The sequence below is a fragment of the Pelophylax lessonae genome (genome assembly GCF_965119305.1).
Source record: "Pelophylax lessonae genome assembly, chromosome: 9".
In the NCBI taxonomy this organism is placed as follows: Eukaryota; Metazoa; Chordata; class Amphibia; order Anura; family Ranidae; genus Pelophylax; species Pelophylax lessonae.
In genome coordinates, this window is record NC_138776.1 from 27,501,054 (window position 1) to 27,521,924 (window position 20,871).

The 20,871-nt window shown below is 47.4% G+C and overlaps 2 protein-coding genes across 2 annotated transcripts in view; both read right to left on the reverse strand.

The window, feature by feature from the left end:
- Positions 1-20,871, reverse strand: part of LOC309564180 (C-type lectin domain family 7 member A-like) — a gene marked incomplete at its 3' end in the record, with an annotated part of 91,838 nt that overhangs the window by 57,686 nt on the left and 13,281 nt on the right. The window lies entirely within an intron of this gene.
- Positions 1-20,871, reverse strand: part of LOC309563275 (natural killer cells antigen CD94-like) — a gene marked incomplete at its 5' end in the record, with an annotated part of 32,043 nt that overhangs the window by 645 nt on the left and 10,527 nt on the right. Inside the window, one exon of the mRNA XM_082267680.1 lies at positions 13,720-13,871. Coding sequence (XP_082123806.1) covers positions 13,720-13,871 — 152 coding nt within the window. The remainder of the gene's footprint in view (positions 1-13,719; positions 13,872-20,871) is intronic.

The following is a 20,871-nucleotide window of genomic DNA, read 5'->3' on the forward strand; positions in this document are numbered from 1 at the left end:
GATCCCGCCACACAAGGATTTTATTGCTTCCAGTAACCAGCTGTCCTACTGTGGTTGAAGAAGAAGCTGGTGAAGCATGATATGCACTTCACCAGCTTCAATGAGTTCCATTATGCTAGGGGTTTGCCCCCTATGTGATAGCAATAAAGTAAAGTGAAAAAAACTAAAGCTTAAAAAAATTAAAGTTGCAAAATGTTTTTTTTTTTAAAAAGCACAGAGTTTTTTTTAAGCTCCCCCCCACACACACATACATACACGCACACGTTGGGTGCACCTACATGCAAAAAACATTGATTGCATCATACATTACATACTGTCATGAATGTTGAAGTGAGAGCGATTTACTCTAGGGCCATCATTCCCTGTTAACTTTGATGAGCAATAATCACTTCCCTAAAGACACTAAAGACGCCCAATCATAACTCGTCTTCCATCCAATACTGAGCCAAATTGACCTATCAGACGCCTTGTCGGTATATAAATGTCTTCCGCGAGCGCAGCGGGTGGATCGCTGATGACGTCATAAGTTTGATGACGAAACGCGTCGGGTCACGCACTACGCCCACGTCACTTCCGGTCACTGGAACGCACGCTAGGACGCATACTGGCATCGCTGCACTTGCTGATTGTGAGCCGCATTGTTCCTGTTGTACATGTAAGTGACTACGTTTTTGATTAAAGAAAGTACATACATACTATACCATGAGTCTCCCTCCTTCCTTGTGCCCCATCTGAGACCACCACACCCATTAGGAGGATTTACAGTGGATGCATATAGAATCCCTTGGGAACAGTGGAACGGATCCTCATACACATCATAGTGGGAACGGTTGTGGATTATCTGGGAACCATTCCAAAGACCATTTACCTGAGCTAGACCCTAAGGGGTCGTCTGGTGAGTGGGTGCATAACTAGGTGGCGGATTCCCTCCAGTGTTTCGATCCTGCATGTGGACATCCCCCTTTTTTTACACTGAGCACATAGCACTTTGGAATTGTTTGGTTTATTGCACCTTTGCACCAGTATTCAAAACTGAACTTTGTTAAGCACAGACTTTTTTATTCAATATTTTTTAATTTTTTATAAATTTCAGCACTTTGAAGAACCGGTTGGGTGTTCACTTTTTATATGATTTTTAAGTGTGTGTTTTTTATTTGCATTTTTATTTTTGCATTTTTATGAGTTATGTATAGGGTTGAGCGGACACCTAGATGTCCGTGTTCGACGGGTTCGGCCGAACTTTAAAAAAAAGTCTGGGTCCGTGTCCCGGACTTTTACCGAACTTTTCCCGGACACCGAACCCCATTGAAGTCAATGGGGACCCGAACTTTAAGGCACTAAAATGGCTCTAAAACACCAATGGAAAGGGCTAGAGTGCTGCAAATGGCAGCAAAACGTAGTTAAGAGCATGGCAAGTGCTCTGCAAACAAATGTGGATAGGGAAATAACTTAAAACAACAACAAAAAAACAGAAAAATAAAACAATGTTCTTCATCTCTGAAGGACAAGGCCCATATGGAGTAGGAGGGAGGTTGAGGTGGTGGTGGATGTGGCGGTGTCATAGGCGTGCGCACAGGGTGTGCCTGGTGTACCTGGGCACACCCTAATCACCTAGGGCACATAGCATTATCGCTCTGTTTGCCAGTGAGGAGATGGGAAAGATCTCCCTCGCACCTGCTCTGCTCTATTTCTCTTTGCCAGCAGGGAGAGTAATGTATCGGGGCCATGTACATGTAGGCAAACACATGCATGTGTATTTCAACTTTGGGGTGCACACCCTAATGCAATAGGCTGCGCACACCTATGGGCGGTGTAGGTGGAAGCGGCGGTGGAGGAGGACCAGGGCCGGATTAAGAGCATCATGGTCTTGGTGCTGAGGATTCTGAAGGGCCTTAAGGGCCGTGCCTTGACATGCACCCAGAGGAGGAAGGGTGCAGCCATGCATGCCTAATTCAACATGGGATGCTGTCTCTGAAGCCCAACATCGGCAATCGGCAACTGTCCCTCCTTGTCCGGCCTTCGCGCTGTGTGGGGAGGTTCTGAGGGTGCTGCCTGGGGAAGCGAGCATAGAAGCCAGACTTCTGTGTTTACAAGTGACAGAAGAGCGGTCACAGTGAATATGGCCAACCCGGGGCCTATATAAAAGGTAGGGGCCTGCATGGAGCTGCAGCTCCAATAGCCCCTACGTTAATCTGGCCCTGAGGAGGAGGACGAGGTAGCCAACACTGCTTCTTTTCACAAATTTTAAATGAGGGTACACCCCAAAAGAGTGAGAAAGAGCAAAAATGGAACAATGGCTGGGTAAGGTCGGTATCCATTGCTATTCTGCACAAGGTACGGAAAAGTCCCATGGGATCCATGCCTGGTTCATTTTAATGAACGTGAGCTTGTCCACATTGTCTCTGGACAGGCGGCTGCGCTTGTCTGTTATAACACCCCCAGCCGTGCTAAATACCCGTTCAGATAATACACTGGCTGCAGGGCACGCCAGCACCTCCAAGGCGTAAAGGGCAAGCTCAGGCCATGTGCCCAATTTGGAGACCCAGAAGTTGAAGGGGGCAGACCCCTCATTCACTACATGTAGGCGTGTGCACACATACTGCTCCACCATGTTGGTAAAATGCTGCCTCCTGCTAAGACGTTCCATCTGAGCTGCTGGTGCTGCTGTTTGTTGTGGCGTGCTGACAAAGCTTTTCCACATTTCGGCCATGCTAACCCTGCCTTCTGAGGTGCTGGCGGTGCCCTGGTTGAGTTAACGACCTCCTCCTCCTCTGCCTTGTGCTTCCACTGTGGCCCCGCTGTCAGATGGGAATGCCAGCAGCATCGCGTCTACCAGCGTGCGCTTGTACTCGCGCATCTTGCGATCGCGCTCCAGTGAGTGAATTAAGGACGGTACGTTGTCCTTGTAATGGGGATCCAGCAGCGTGGCCACCCAGTAATCAGCACAAGTTAGAATGTGGGCAACTCGGCGGTCGTTGTGGAGACACTGCAGCATGTAATCGCTCATGTGTGCCAGGCTGCCCAGAGGCGACGAAAGGCTGTCCTCTGTGGGAGGTGTATCGTCCGTGTCCTCTGTATCCCCCCAGCCACGCACCAGTGATGGCCATGAGCTGGCCTGGGTGCCACCCTGCTGTGAACATGGTTCCATCTCCTCCTCCAGCTCCTCCTCCTCCTCATCCTCCTCATCCTCCAGAACTGTGCCCCTGCTGGACAATTGTGTCCCTGGCGTTTGTGTGTGCAGGAACCCACCCTCGGAGCCCCTTGCGAATGACTGCCCTGAAAGCCTTTGAAATGTTACCTCTTCATCCTCCTCCTCCTCATCCTGTGCCACATCCTCTTCCATCATCGCCCGAATTGTTTTTTCAAGGAGGCATAGAAGTGGGATAGTTAAGCTGAGAACGGCGTCATTGCCACTGGCCATGTTGGTGGAGTACTCAAAACAGCGCAACAAGGCACACAGGTCTCGCATGGAGGCCCAGTTATTGGTGGTGAAGTGGTGCTGTTCCGCAGAGCGACTCACGCGTGCGTGCTGCAGCTGAAACTCCACTATGGCCTGCTGCTGCTCGCACAGTCTTTGCAGCATGTGCAAGGTGGAGTTCCACCTTGTGGGCACGTCACATATGAGGCGGTGAGCGGGAAGGCCGAAGTTACGCTGCAGCCCTGCCAGGCGAGCAGCAGCAGGGTGAGAACGCCGAAAGTGCGCACAGACGGCCCGCACTTTCTGCAGCAGCTCTGACATATCGGGGTAGTTTTTAAGGAACCTCTGCACCTCTGCTAACCCTGCCTTCTGAGGTGCTGGCGGTGCCCTGGTTGAGTTAACGACCTCCTCCTCCTCTGCCTTGTGCTTCCACTGTGGCCCCGCTGTCAGATGGGAATGCCAGCAGCATCGCGTCTACCAGCGTGCGCTTGTACTCGCGCATCTTGCGATCGCGCTCCAGTGAGTGAATTAAGGACGGTACGTTGTCCTTGTAACGGGAATCCAGCAGCGTGGCCACCCAGTAATCAGCACAAGTTAGAATGTGGGCAACTCGGCGGTCGTTGTGGAGACACTGCAGCATGTAATCGCTCATGTGTGCCAGGCTGCCCAGAGGCGACGAAAGGCTGTCCTCTGTGGGAGGTGTATCGTCCGTGTCCTCTGTATCCCCCCAGCCACGCACCAGTGATGGCCATGAGCTGGCCTGGGTGCCACCCTGCTGTGAACATGGTTCCATCTCCTCCTCCAGCTCCTCCTCATCCTCCTCATCCTCCAGAACTGTGCCCCTGCTGGACAATTGTGTCCCTGGCGTTTGTGTGTGCAGGAACCCACCCTCGGAGCCCCTTGCGAATGACTGCCCTGAAAGCCTTTGAAATGTTACCTCTTCATCCTCCTCCTCCTCCTCCTCATCCTGTGCCACATCCTCTTCCATCATCGCCCGAATTGTTTTTTCAAGGAGGCATAGAAGTGGGATAGTTAAGCTGAGAACGGCGTCATTGCCACTGGCCATGTTGGTGGAGTACTCAAAACAGCGCAACAAGGCACACAGGTCTCGCATGGAGGCCCAGTTATTGGTGGTGAAGTGGTGCTGTTCCGCAGAGCGACTCACGCGTGCGTGCTGCAGCTGAAACTCCACTATGGCCTGCTGCTGCTCGCACAGTCTTTGCAGCATGTGCAAGGTGGAGTTCCACCTTGTGGGCACGTCACATATGAGGCGGTGAGCGGGAAGGCCGAAGTTACGCTGCAGGCGAGCAGCAGCAGGGTGAGAACGCCGAAAGTGCGCACAGACGGCCCGCACTTTCTGCAGCAGCTCTGACATATCGGGGTAGTTTTTAAGGAACCTCTGCACCACCAAATTCAGCACATGCGCCAGGCAAGGGATGTGCGTCAAACCGGCTAAGCCCAGAGCTGCTATGAGATTTCGCCCGTTATCGCACACCACCAGGCCGGGCTTGAGGCTCGCTGGCAGCAACCACTCATTTGTCTGCTGTTCCATGCTCCTCCACAACTCCTGCGTGGTGTGTGGTTTGTCCCCCAAACAGGCAAGTTGTAAAACTGCCTGCTGTCGTTTAGCCCTGGCCGTGCTGAAGTTGGTGGTGAAGGTATTACGCTGTCCGGATGAGGAGGCGGTAGAGGATGAGGTAGCGGAGTAGGATGAGTTAGGAACAGGAGGCAAACTGAAGCGCCCTGCAATCCTCGGTGGTGGAAGGACATGTGCCAAATTGCTATCCGCCTCAGGCCCATCCGCCACTGCATTTACCCAGTGTGCCGTTAGGGAGATATAACGCCCCTGACCGTGCTTACTGGTCCACGTATCGGTAGTTAGGTGGACCTTGGCACAGATGGCGTTGCGCAGTGCACACCTGATTTTTTCCCCCACTTGGTTGTGCAGGGAAGGGATGGCTTGCCTGGAAAAGTAGTGGCGGCTGGGCACGACGTACTGTGGGACAGCCACCGACATAAGCTTTTTAAAACTGGGCGTCTCCACCAGACGGAATGACAGCATTTCAAAGGCCAATAATTGTGAAATGCTGGCATTCAGGTCCAGGGATCGCGGGTGGGTAGGGGGGTACTTCCTCTTCCTCTCAAGTGTTTGGGAGATGGAAAGCTGAACGCTTCCACGGGACATTGTGGAGATGGTTGTTGGTGACCCAGGTGGTGGTGTTGCTGACAGATCGTCTGTTTGCGGGGTGGCAGGTGCCGGTATGACTACAGAGGTGGCTGGAGCGGCCGAGACTGCAGCAGAAGAGGAAGCAGGATGAGCCAGAGACGTTTCTTGGTTTTGAAGGTGTGTACTCCACTGCAGCTCGTGCTTTGCACTTAGATGCCTGATCATGCAGGTTGTGCTCAGGTTGAGAAGGTTTATGCCTCGCTTCAGGCTCTGATTGCACAGGGTGCAAACCACTCGTGTCCTGTCATCAGCACATTTTCTAAAGAACTTCCACGCTAGAGAACTCTTTTGAGCTGACTTTGGTGCGCTCGTTCCCTTGCTGTGTTGGGCAGTAGCAGGCGTAGTGTCTAGGGCACGGCCGCTCCGCTTCTGCACCCTGCTCCCTCTTCTGCTGTGCTGGTGGCTCTGTGCGACCACCGCCTCTTCCTCCAAACTACTCAGGTCACCTGCATGACCTTCATTCCATGTGGGGTCGAGGACCTCATCGTCCTCCACATCATCTTCCACCCAGTCTTCACCCCTGCCCTCCCTGTCGGTCTCCACAATGCTGAACGCCGCAGCAGTTGGCACCTGCGTTTCGTCATCATCGGAGACGTGCTGTGATGGTCCTTCCATGTACTCATCTTGAGAAATAAGTGGTTGGGCATCGCTGCACTCAATCTCTTCCACTTCTGGGGCAGGGCTAGGTGGATGGCCCTGGGAAACCCTGCTGACAGAGTCCTCAAAAAGAATAAGAGACTGCTCTATGGCTTGGGGCTCAGACTGCTTGCCTGATTTGCAAGGGGGTGAGGTGAAAGACGGTTGGACATGGGCTGCAGGTGCCAACTCTGAGCTTTCTGCAGTAGACTGGGTGGGAGACAATGTGAAGGAACTGGAGGCACTGTCAGCAGCAAACCAATCTACTATCGCCTCTCTGTGTTCTGGCCTCATCACTTCTAGAGGCGTATGATGCCCTACCAAATACTGATGCAGGTTCTGTCGCCTACTCACACTTGAGGAAGGTGTTTCACTTGTGCGTGTAGCTGGCACAGATCGACCACGTCCTCTCCTTGCAACAGGAGCTCTAGCAGCAGCACCACCACGACCCAGGCCACGGCCCCTATTTGACGCTCTCCTCATATTTCTGAAATTTAAGATCTTGCCCTAGAAAGGTCTTTATTGAATAGCGGAACAAAAGAACAACAGTATCGCACGGGTGTATCTCACAGTCAAATATGCAAACTATGCCGCAATTTAATGTTTTTTACACCAAAAGGGTGTGTATTGAATAGCGGAATAGGATAAAAAACTGTGTATCTCACACGTACAAACACAGACTATGCCCGATTAAATTTTTTCCTACCCTAAAGGGAGGATGAGGAAGAGGAGTATAGAACAGGCAGCACCCTCAAAGCTTCAGAAGTATGAGATGAACCCCAAAAACTTGGAAAGGTGGATCTCACACGTACCGACACAGACTATTCCGCAATTTAATTGAGCCCCAAAGGTTTTTATTGAATAGCGGAATAGGAAATATGATCAAAAAAAAGTGTATGTTTTTCACACGTACAGAAGCACACTAGGCCCCAATTACTATTGTTTGTACACCTAAAAGGATGGATGAGGAAGAGGAGGAGGAGGAGTATAGAACAGGCAGCACCCTCAAAGCTTCAGAAGTATGAGATGAACCCCAAAAACTTGGAAAGGTGGATCTCACACGTACCGACACAGACTATTCCGCAATTTAATTGAGCCCCAAAGGTTTTTATTGAATAGCGGAATAGGAAATATGATAAAAAAAAAAGTGTATGTTTTTCACACGTACAGAAGCACACTAGGCCCCAATTACTATTGTTTGTACACCTAAAAGGATGGATGAGGAGGAGGAGGAGGAGTATAGAACAGGCAGCACCCTCAAAGCTTCAGAAGTATGAGATGAACCCCAAAAACTTGGAAAGGTGGATCTCACACGTACAGACACAGACTATTCCGCAATTTAATTGAGCCCCAAAGGTTTTTATTGAATAGCGGAATAGGAAATATGATAAAAAAAAAGTGTATGTTTTTCACACGTACAGAAGCACACTAGGCCCCAATTACTATTGTTTGTACACCTAAAAGGATGGATGAGGAGGAGGAGGAGGAGGAGTATAGAACAGGCAGCACCCTCAAAGCTTCAGAAGTATGAGATGAACCCCAAAAACTTGGAAAGGTGGATCTCACACGTACCGACACAGACTATTCCGCAATTTAATTGAGCCCCAAAGGTTTTTATTGAATAGCGGAATAGGAAATATGATAAAAAAAAAGTGTATGTTTTTCACACGTACAGAAGCACACTAGGCCCCAATTACTATTGTTTGTACACCTAAAAGGATGGATGAGGAAGAGGAGGAGGAGGAGTATAGAACAGGCAGCACCCTCAAAGCTTCAGAAGTATGAGATGAACCCCAAAAACTTGGAAAGGTGGATCTCACACGTACCGACACAGACTATTCCGCAATTTAATTGAGCCCCAAAGGTTTTTATTGAATAGCTGAATAGGAAATATGATAAAAAAAAGTGTATGTTTTTCACACGTACAGAAGCACACTAGGCCCCAATTACTATTGTTTGTACACCTAAAAGGATGGATGAGGAAGAGGAGGAGGAGGAGTATAGAACAGGCAGCACCCTCAAAGCTTCAGAAGTATGAGATGAACCCCAAAAACTTGGAAAGGTGGATCTCACACGTACCGACACAGACTATTCCGCAATTTAATTGAGCCCCAAAGGTTTTTATTGAATAGCGGAATAGGAAATATGATAAAAAAAAAGTGTATGTTTTTCACACGTACAGAAGCACACTAGGCCCCAATTACTATTGTTTGTACACCTAAAAGGATGGATGAGGAAGAGGAGGAGGAGGAGTATAGAACAGGCAGCACCCTCAAAGCTTCAGAAGTATGAGATGAACCCCAAAAACTTGGAAAGGTGGATCTCACACGTACCGACACAGACTATTCCGCAATTTAATTGAGCCCCAAAGGTTTTTATTGAATAGCTGAATAGGAAATATGATAAAAAAAAGTGTATGTTTTTCACACGTACAGAAGCACACTAGGCCCCAATTACTATTGTTTGTACACCTAAAAGGATGGATGAGGAAGAGGAGGAGGAGGAGTATAGAACAGGCAGCACCCTCAAAGCTTCAGAAGTATGAGATGAACCCCAAAAACTTGGAAAGGTGGATCTCACACGTACCGACACAGACTATTCCGCAATTTAATTGAGCCCCAAAGGTTTTTATTGAATAGCGGAATAGGAAATATGATCAAAAAAAAGTGTATGTTTTTCACACGTACAGAAGCACACTAGGCCCCAATTACTATTGTTTGTACACCTAAAAGGATGGATGAGGAGGAGGAGGAGGAGGAGTATAGAACAGGCAGCACCCTCAAAGCTTCAGAAGTATGAGATGAACCCCAAAAACTTGGAAAGGTGGATCTCACACGTACCGACACAGACTATTCCGCAATTTAATTGAGCCCCAAAGGTTTTTATTGAATAGCGGAATAGGAAATATGATCAAAAAAAAGTGTATGTTTTTCACACGTACAGAAGCACACTAGGCCCCAATTACTATTGTTTGTACACCTAAAAGGATGGATGAGGAAGAGGAGGAGGAGGAGTATAGAACAGGCAGCACCCTCAAAGCTTCAGAAGTATGAGATGAACCCCAAAAACTTGGAAAGGTGGATCTCACACGTACCAACACAGACTATTCCGCAATTTAATTGAGCCCCAAAGGTTTTTATTGAATAACGGAATAGGAAATATGATCAAAAAAAGTGTATGTTTTTCACACGTACAGAAGCACACTAGGCCCCAATTACTATTGTTTGTACACCTAAAAGGATGGATGAGGAGGAGGAGGAGGAGTATAGAACAGGCAGCACCCAAAGCTTCAGAAGTATGAGATTGTGTTCACTGTACCCCACAAAGATTGTGTTCACTGTACCCCACAAAGATTGTGTTCACTGTACCCCACAAAGGTTTTGTTCACTGCACCCCACAAAGATTGTGTTCACTGTACCCCACAAAGGTTGTGTTCACTGCACCCCACAAAGATTGTGTTCACTGCACCCCACAAAGATTGTGTTCACTGTACCCCACAAAGGTTTTGTTCACTGCACCCCACAAAGGTTTTGTTCACTGCACCCCACAAAGATTGTGTTCACTGTACCCCACAAAGATTGTGTTCACTGCACTCCAAAAGGATTGTCTTCACTGCACCCCACAAAGATTGTGTTCACTGTACCCCACAAAGGTTTTGTTCACTGCACCCCACAAAGATTGTGTTCACTGTACCCCCCAAAGATTTTGTTCACTGCACCCCACAAGGATTGTCTTCACTGCACCCCACAAGGATTGTCTTCACTGCACCCCACAAAGATTGTGTTCACTGTACCCCACAAAGATTGTGTTCACTGCACTCCAAAAGGATTGTCTTCACTGCACCCCACAAAGATTGTGTTCACTGCACCCCACAAAGATTGTGTTCACTGCACCCCACAAAGATTGTGTTCACTGTACCCCCCAAAGATTTTGTTCACTGCACCCCACAAGGATTGTCTTCACTGCACCCCACAAGGATTGTCTTCACTGCACCCCACAAAGATTGTGTTCACTGTACCCCACAAAGATTTTGTTCACTGCACCCCACAAAGATTGTGTTCACTGTACCCCACAAAGATTTTGTTCACTGCACTCCAAAAGGATTGTCTTCACTGCACCCCACAAAGATTGTGTTCACTGTACCCCACAAAGGTTTTTTTCACTGCACCCCACAAAGATTGTGTTCACTGTACCCCACAAAGGTTTTGTTCACTGCACCCCACAAAGATTGTGTTCACTGTACCCCACAAAGATTGTGTTCACTGTACCCCACAAAGGTTTTGTTCACTGCACCCCACAAAGATTGTGTTCACTGTACCCCACAAAGGTTGTGTTCACTGCACCCCACAAAGGTTTTGTTCACTGCACCCCACAAAGATTGTGTTCACTGTACCCCACAAAGGTTTTGTTCACTGCACCCCACAAAGATTGTGTTCACTGTACCCCACAAAGATTGTGTTCACTGCACTCCAAAAGGATTGTCTTCACTGCACCCCACAAAGATTGTGTTCACTGTACCCCACAAAGGTTTTGTTCACTGCACCCCACAAAGATTGTGTTCACTGTACCCCACAAAGGTTTTGTTCACTGCACCCCACAAAGATTGTGTTCACTGTACCCCCCCAAAGATTTTGTTCACTGCACCCCACAAGGATTGTCTTCACTGCACCCCACAAGGATTGTCTTCACTGCACCCCACAAAGATTGTGTTCACTGTACCCCACAAAGGTTTTGTTCACTGCACCCCACAAAGATTGTGTTCACTGTACCCCACAAAGATTGTGTTCACTGCACTCCAAAAGGATTGTCTTCACTGCACCCCACAAAGATTGTGTTCACTGTACCCCACAAAGGTTTTGTTCACTGCACCCCACAAAGATTGTGTTCACTGTACCCCCCAAAGATTTTGTTCACTGCACCCCACAAGGATTGTCTTCACTGCACCCCACAAGGATTGTCTTCACTGCACCCCACAAAGATTGTGTTCACTGTACCCCACAAAGATTTTGTTCACTGCACCCCACAAAGATTGTGTTCACTGTACCCCACAAAGATTGTGTTCACTGCACTCCAAAAGGATTGTCTTCACTGCACCCCACAAAGATTGTGTTCACTGTACCCCACAAAGGTTTTGTTCACTGCACCCCACAAAGATTGTGTTCACTGTACCCCACAAAGGTTTTGTTCACTGCACCCCACAAAGATTGTGTTCACTGTACCCCACAAAGATTGTGTTCACTGTACCCCACAAAGGTTTTGTTCACTGCACCCCACAAAGATTGTGTTCACTGTACCCCACAAAGGTTGTGTTCACTGCACCCCACAAATGTTTTGTTCACTGCACCCCACAAAGATTGTGTTCACTGCACCCCACAAAGATTGTGTTCACTGTACCCCACAAAGGTTTTGTTCACTGCACCCCACAAAGATTGTGTTCACTGTACCCCACAAAGATTGTGTTCACTGCACTCCAAAAGGATTGTCTTCACTGCACCCCACAAAGATTGTGTTCACTGTACCCCACAAAGGTTTTGTTCACTGCACCCCACAAAGATTGTGTTCACTGTACCCCACAAAGGTTTTGTTCACTGCACCCCACAAAGATTGTGTTCACTGTACCCCCCAAAGATTTTGTTCACTGCACCCCACAAGGATTGTGTTCACTGCACCCCACAAGGATTGTCTTCACTGCACCCCACAAGGATTGTCTTCACTGCACCCCACAAAGATTGTGTTCACTGCACCCCACAAAGGTTTTGTTCACTGCACCCCACAAAGATTGTGTTCACTGTACCCCCCCAAAGATTTTGTTCACTGCACCCCACAAGGATTGTCTTCTCTGCACCCCACAAAGATTGTGTTCACTGTACCCCCCAAAGATTTTGTTCACTGCACCCCACAAGGATTGTCTTCACTGCACCCCACAAGTATTGTCTTCACTGCACCCCACAAAGATTGTGTTCACTGTACCCCCACAAAGATTTTGTTCACTGCACTCCAAAAGGATTGTGTTCACTGCACCCCAAAAAGATTGTGTTCACTGCAGCCCACACACAGAAAAATGGATGTGGATCACTGACACCTGCCTATCTCCTATCCCACACCACACAGCAATATCGATTGTAGTTTGTAGAACACACTTTCCCTAAAATTCAGCAGACTCTGTCCCTAACAGGATTGAGAAGAGATCGTAGATCAGGAGAACTAAGTGCAGACCCCACCCCACACAGCAATATCGATTGTAGTTTGTAGAACACACTGACCCTATAATTCAGCAGACTCTATCCCTAAAATGCCTACAACTCGCCCTGCCTAAACACTCCGACCTGTCCCTCAATTCTATCCGGACACAAATGGTTTTTTCCTGCCTATCTTTCCCTAATCAGCAGCCAGCACGTTGATGTGTGCTCTGTCCCTGATCTAAGCAGCATAATGACGCCGCTGCGGCTGCCTCGAACTTATAAAGACTTGGTCACATGCTTCAGACGGCCAATCACAGCTACTGAGACATTTGCAGGCATGGCTGGGATGGCTTAAGGCACACCAGTTAAACGATTGTTGATTGGCTGTTGAAAGCCCGCCATGAAAAGAGCGCCAAAGCATGCAAAACCCGGAAATAAAACGACCGAACACGGATTTTTACCCGAATATACAGTAAAGTGTCCGCGTTCGGGTAACAAAAATCCAATTATTCGGTACGAACACGAATAATACAGTCCGTGTTCGCTCAACACTAGTTATGTATCATTTGCACTTTATGATGTAAAATAGGATATTCTGGTATCTTTGAGCGCTGTCTCCCCTCCCCATTCACTGTTTATTTTCTAGCATTTTATTTTACAATTTTGTATTATATGTGTTGCAACAGTGTTTTATTTCAGGTTTGTATTTGGAGGAGATTTATAGTTCTCACTGTTTTTGACATATTGACACTATTAAAAATATAAAACTATTTATGTTAGCAAAAGAAGCAATCGATATAATTACAACTTGGCTGAGTTGAAATTGTTCAATAAACCACTAAATTGATTAAATGGGGGGTCTTTATTGCGTTATTTTATTTTGTGGTTTGATTGTATAATCAAATTCATACATGTGGCCATCATTTAGGTGACAAGACAAAAGTGAGCTACCAAGAGCGTGCCATAATCATTTAGGTGACATTTTATACTGTGAGTTCAGCTGTTCTGGTCATTCCTGTATAACAGGGATCTCTAAGCTATGGCCCTTCAGCTGTTGCGGATCCCATGAGGCATTGCAAAACTCTGACATTCACAGACATGACTAGGCATGATGGGAATTGTAGTTCCTGAACAACTGGAGGGCCATAATTTGGAGACCCCTGCTGTATATTAAACATGCAGATTCTGGAACAATGGAGTATAAATCCTCTGTATCTGTCCATCCATCTCACATCTATTGCCATGTTATACCATACCTGCTGTTCCCGGTCCTCTATGACCAGTAGATGGGCTTCCATCCCTTCACACACTTCCCGACTCTCATTCCATGTTCTGTATTCTTCTCCAGATGAAATGTAATAACAGTTCTCTCTGTGCCACAACCAGCCACTGGGACACACAACGCACCCTATAAGAAAATGTTTTCATTGCTTTTAAAATCCATCTATTCATAATTGGAATGGAGAGGAGGATCTGAACTCCTTGTAGAAGCATTAGGAGATTGTAGATGATGAAAGTGTCAATCCACTGGTATGTGTCCTGAATAACTTTTATACATCTTTAATTAGTCTACCAAATCATCCAACCCATTTCAGGGGTTTGAGGTACCCCTTTTTTCAAGGTTAAAAAATGATAAAGCTGACATTTTAATGGTAATGAATATTAGATGAGGTAATGGATATATACAGCAGAGAATTGGGGTAGGATTGAGATGTGCTCCTGCCAAACCACATACAGTACTTGTATAAGTGCCTTTCATCACTGCCAGAGTTCTCCTCTGTATTTTAACCGGTTGCCGACCGCCGCAAGTACATATACTGCGGCGGTCAGCCCCGTCCAGGCAAAGTGACGTACCGGTACGTCACTAGCCTGGGAGCCAATAGCGGGCAAGCGCGCACCGCCGGAGGCGTGCTCCTGCCCCGGCTCGTTCACAGACACCTCCATGCATGTGACCGGCGGACCCGATGTCCGCCAGTCACTCGCGATCGTCCGCTGTGAAGGGAGAAAGGCAGGCGGCTAATGTGAACAAAGCCGCCTATCATTCTCCCATGTGTAAAAGCACTGATGTAACGGTCCTGCTATGTAGGACCGTTGATCTGTGCTGTTACACACACAGCCACATCCCTGCACAGTTAGAAGCACGCCCCTAGGGACACACTTAACCCCTCCCTCTCCAATAAAGTTAACCCCTTCCCTGCAGTGTCATTTTTACAGTAACAGTGCATATGTATAGCACTGATTACTGTAGTAATGTCACTGGTACCCCCAAAAGTGTCAAAATTGCAGTCAAGGGTCCGATCTGTCCGCCGCAATGTTGCAGTCCCGCAAAAAAAATCGCAGATCGCCGCCATTACTCATTAAAAAAAAAACCAACAAAAATCTTTCCCTTAGTTAGTAAACGCAAAACCAATCAAAATACGTTATTGTGATTTTTTTTTACCAAACATAGGTAGCAGAAAACAAATTGGCCAAAAATTTAAAAAAAATTTAGATTTTTACATTTTTTTGGGGAATTTCAAAAATGTGAAAAATATTGTTATTTTTGCAAAATTGTCGCTCTTTTTTTCATTATAGCGCATGATCAAAAAATCGCTCAGGTGATCAAATGCCACCAAAAGAAAGCTCTATTTGTGGGAAAAAAAGGACGACAAATTAGTTTAGGTACAGCGTCGCACGACCGCGCAATTGTCCGTTAAAGTCACGCAGTGCCGAATCGCAAAATACCCCCTGTTTAGAAAGGGGGTAAAATCTTCTGGGGCTTAAGTGGTTAAAAAAAATGACCCCAGTCTAGATTTCAGATTTATCATTTTCCAGTCCTGATGAAGCAGAGCCTTTAAAACCTTGAGATGTGTTGACCGATTTTGTTGAACATAATGATAAATAAAACTTATTTTGGACACATTAGATTTGATGATTTCATCATTTAACCTCTCCTCATTCTCACTTCTAAGGCTGGCCTAAATCTGGATGATGGCTCATAGAAACACTTCTATACATCAGGTTTTCAGCATGTAAGAGACAGCAAGGAGCTTGATGTGAGTGTTCCAGCTTCTTATCCCCGAACCACCAGATAATAGATGAAAGGTAATGGTGGGAACGGGTTTAGTACAGCAATCAGCAATATCTGGATGAAAAACTAAAATATGAAGTATGTTGGCTCCGCTCCCTGTATGCATCTCATGGATTCATGTTCAGGGTTAGCTGAATGTACCTTTTAATCAAAAGCCTCAACAAGCATAATCAATCATACTGTCCGTTACCACAAATAGATGTTGTGATGCCGGTGTTCTGTCAGAATACCATACCCTATCAGAATTCCATACCTCTGTCATTTCCAGTTGCAGATCAGCTGTGGCTTCGTCATGAATCAGCTGTACCTGCGTCACAAGTCCTGCTGCGCATGCACAGAGTAGGTAGGGCATTTTGATAACATCGTAAGGGGTCATGTGCCGGTGCATGCGCACCAACAGGTCGGGCAGCGGGATCTCTGATAACAAACATCCATCCAATCTCCATGGCCCACACTGCGCTGACCCGACACAGCGCCGAGCCAACACTGCACCGACCCGACAATCCGATCTCCATGCCCCACACTGCGCCGACCCGACAATGAGACAGTGGGTGTGCGCGTGTGGATAGGGAATAGGATTGTCTCATTGTCGGGTCGGCGCAGTGTATACCATGGAGATCAGATGGATGTTTGTTATAAGAGATCCCGCTGCCCGATCCGTTAGTGTGCATGCGCCTGCTCATGCGCAGTAGTACTTTTGCCTCACCTCTTATAATGTTATCAAAATTCCCTACCTATTCCGCGCATGCGCAGTAGGACGTGTGACGTGGCTACAGCTGGTGCATGACGAACCTGCACCGGAAATGATGTAGGTAGGGAAATCTGATAGAACACCGATACTTAGGCTAAGTGGATTTGCCGTTACTACTGCCTTGCTTCAGAGACCCTATTTACGTAGAACTACATGATTATGTGCACGCGGTTTCGGCGGCGCGCTGGCCCCCGGAGCCGCGCACCCGCTGTGATTAGACACAGTGGGAGGCGTGAGCGCGATCCACACCGACCTTCTGCAATCTTTGGCTAGAATGACAGAAGAGCCATCTGCCTATGTAAACAAAGCAGGCTGCTCTTCTGTCAGAGAGGCAGGGAAGATCGTATGATTCAGCTAAGCTCACAGATCTCTCTCTGCCTCTGTCCAACCCATCCCCCCACACAGTTAGTAAGCACAATAGGGAACACATTTAACCCCTTGATCACCCCCAGTGTTAACCCGTTCCCTGCCAGTGTCATTTATACAGTAACAGTGCATATTAATTAGCACTGATTACTGTAGTAATGTCACTGGTCCCTAAAAAAATTCAAAAATGTCAGTTAGGGGCCCGACCTGTCCACCGCAATGTCTCAATCCCTCTAAAAATCACTGATCGCCGCCATTACTAATAGAAAAAAAAAAAATAATAATAATAAAAAGTCCATAAATCTATCCCGTAGTTTGTAAACGCTATAACTTTTGTGCAAACCAACTAATATATTCTTTTTGGGATTTCTTTTTTTTACCAAAAATATGTAGCGGAATACAAATTGGCCTAAACTGATTAAAAAAAATTTGATTTTTTAAAAAAAATTTTGTTGGGAATGTTTTATAGCAAAAAGTAAAAAATATGGTGTTTTTTTCAAACTTGTCGTTATTTTTTGTTTATAGCGCAAAATCTAAAAACCACAGAGGTGATCAAATACCACCAAAAGAAAGCTCTGTTTTTGGGATAAAAAAAAGGACATCAATTGTATTTGGCTACAGTGTCGCATGACCGCGCAATTGTCAGTTAAATCAACGCAGTCCAAATCGCAAAAAAAATGGATTTTTGTAAGATCTTACCGTAAAATCCTTTTCTCTTAAGCTCATTGACAGACGTAGTCTTCTTGATTCTCAAGAGCTGGGTTATGTTGTCTCCGCAGGAGTAGGACTAGGCAGAAAGACAAAACGTTCTGGCTCCACCCTAGGGACAGTCCCTGAGGGTATATCCTCCCTCTCTCTGCTACAGGGAATCAGTTCTGTTCTAAAGCAGTAACAGAGAATTTAACCCAACCCAACTCAATGATAGAGGGGCGGGTACTACGTCTGTCAATGAGCTTAAGAGAAAAGGATTTTACGGTAAGATCTTACAAAAATCCATTTTTCTCTATCGCTCATTGACAGACGTAGTCTTCTTGATTCTCAAGAGCTGGGACATCCAGAAGCAGTGCCACAAAATGAGGGGTGGGATAGACAGAATCAAAATCCAATCTAGAAGGCCCAACCGGAGCCAACCAGAAGTATCAAAGGACTCATCGAGTAAACAGATGAGACCTACCCCACAAATCCTCGAGGTAGACCAACAGTCTCCTCAAACAGTGGCCTGCAGGAACCTTGCAGCCAGAAGAGGCATCTGACGATGCCATCACATAAACCTTATACAATATTGTAAAGGTATGAACCGACTACTAAACAGTTGCCTTGAAAACCTGAACCACTGACGCCTGATGGCGGAAGGTCCAGGAAACTCTAAGCGCCCGAGTAGAATGCGCCTTAACAGGGAACGGGGGATCCCGACCCTTAGATAAAATAAGCCTATACCACCGTCTGTCTGATCCATCTAAAGATGGTCGCAGCAGAACAGGCAACCCCTTCTTAGGGCCATCCGTGATCACAAACAGTGAATCCGTCTTACAAATTGAATCCGTAGTATTCAAGTATATCCTGATCGCCCGAACTACATCCAAGGAATGCCATGCAAATTCTCGAGGATGATTGGGCTAAGGACATAGGAAGGACAATACACTGTCCTTATTCAATGAAACTTTGAAACCACCTTAGAAGGAAGGATGGATTCGGATGAAGAACAACCTTATCCCTATGAACCACCAGATCTGGGGAACAACAGGATAATGCAGCCAGTTCTGACACCCTGCGTGCAGAAGTGATAGCCACCAAGAAGACCACCTTCTGGGATAAAGTAAGCAAGGGAATCTCCCTGATATTTTCAAAGGGAGGTGTCTGAAGAACCGACAGCACCAAATTAAGATCCCAGGATGGTAACGGCGCGTGCACTGGCAGAGCCAGGTGTCGCACCCCCTGGATGAAATTCCGCACCAAGGAATGAGTAGACAAAAGCTTCTGAAAGAAGATAGCAAATGCTGAAACCAGACCCTTGATAACACTCAAGGCTAGCTTCTGCTCAACTCCCTGTTGCAGAAAGCCAATATTCGGACTACCGAATAAAGATGTAGATGGAACCCAAGGGATTCACACCACCCAATATAAGACTTCCATGTACGATGATAATCTTTCTGGAAGTCGCTTTCCTTGTTTTAACTAGAGTAGGAATAACTGAAGCTGACAATCCCTTGTCCTTCAGCACCTGGGTCTCAATAACCAGGCCGTTTAAAACCAGCGATCGTAAAGCAGGATGGAAGATCGGTCCCTGAGACAGTGAATCCTCCCTGAGAGGAAGTCTCCACGGGACGTCCGCCACCAGTCTGACCACGTCGGCGTAACAAGCTCGACGAGGCCAGTCCAGAGCTGCCAGAATTACTGGAATTCCTTCCTCCTCTATCCTGCGAAGAAGTCTTGGCAGTAACCCAAGAGGAGGGAAGGCATACATTAGCTGGTATTGCCCCTACGGGGCGATCAGTGCGTCTGCGGTTTCTGCTAGAGGATCGCGGGAGCGAGCCACGAATCTCTGAACTTTCCTGTTGAATCGAGATGCCAACAGATCCATATCCGGGGTGCCCCATCGTAGGCACAACTGGTGGAAAACGTCTGGATGGAGGGACCATTCCCCCTGATCCAGAGTCTGACGGCTGAGATAATCTGCCTGCCAATTCTCCACCCCCGGAATGAACACCGCAGAGATAGCTGGAACAAATCGTTCCGCCCAGCGAAGAATGCAAGCCACTTCTTTTGGCCGCTCGGACACTCTTGGTGCCCCCCTGGTGATTGACATAAGCCACGGCCGTGGCGTTGTCCGACTGGATCCGAACCGGGCTGCCCTGGAGCTGCTCGGTCCAGTGAATCAGACAAAGTCTGATCGCTCTCAGTTCCAATACATTTATCGGTAACCTGGATTCTTCCGGGGACCAAAGTCCCTGGACAGATAACTGACCGAGAATTCCTCCCCATCCGGATAGACTGGTATCCGTGGTCACTGTCGTCCAATATATTGGCAGAAATGACTTTCCCTGGCTGAGCATCGGAGACCGAAGCCACCAGACCAGAGACTCTCTGGTCTGTTTGCTCAATCGGATCTGATTGTCCAGGGATTCCGGATTCCGATTCCATCTGAGAAGAATCTCTTGCTGAAGAATTCGGGTATGGGACTGGGCAAATGGGACTGCTTCGAAGGAAGCCACCATCAACCCCAGAACCCTCATGCAAGTCCGAAGGGAAGACCAGCTGTTGGATAGTAACAACTGGACTGCTGATTGAATCTTTCGGAGTTTCATTACCGGAAGAAAAAACTCTTGTCCTGACTGTGTCTAGAATTAGACCCAGATATTCGAGCCTCTGGGTGGGAACCAGAAATGACTTTTGCTGGTTCACCAGCCACCCGAATTCCTGTAAAGAAATCATAGTAATTTCTATGTTTTGTAGCAAGGTCTGAGGAGACTCTGCATGAAGCAGAAGATCGTCTAGGTAACCAAGGATCGATATGCCTCTTTGGCGCAGAAGTGCCAACATTGGGGCCAACACCTTCGTGAAGACCCGCGGAGCCGTGGCGAGACCGAAAGGTAACGCCACAAACTGATAGTGGTTCTCTTCTACGGAAAAGCGTAGAAACCGCTGATGTCCTGCGAAAATGGGAATGTGAAGATATGCGTCCTTGATGTCTATGGACGCTAGGACATCCCCTGGATGCAGAAAGGCTGCTACTGTGCGAATGTACTCCATTCTGAATCTTCTTATGTTGACAAAAGAATTGAGTGCCCTTAAGTCCAGAATTGGACGCACTTTGCCCTCTTTCCTGGGTATTGTAAATAGGTTTGAATAAAACCCTTGAAACCGTTCTGTCCAAGGAACGTGGACTACCACTCCTTGTTGTAGTAAATCTGTGACTGCTCTCCGCAGATCGTCTAAACAATCCGGGGATAGTCGGCTATTGGAAGGGAAGAATCGCGCCGGTGGGAGAGATCGAAACTCGATCTTGTACCCTGACCTTATGACTTCGCAAACCCATCTGTCCGGGATTCTGGAAAGCCATGGATCCGGGAACCGGCGAAGACGTCCCCCCACCCCAGTCATGGGTGGGGGCGCACCTTCAGGCTTTGGACGGTTTATCTTCAGGTCTAGAGGGGGCGGGCTTTTGCTTGCCCGACCAACGACCCCTGACGCCTCCTGCAGGAGCTTTGGAGGACTTAATTT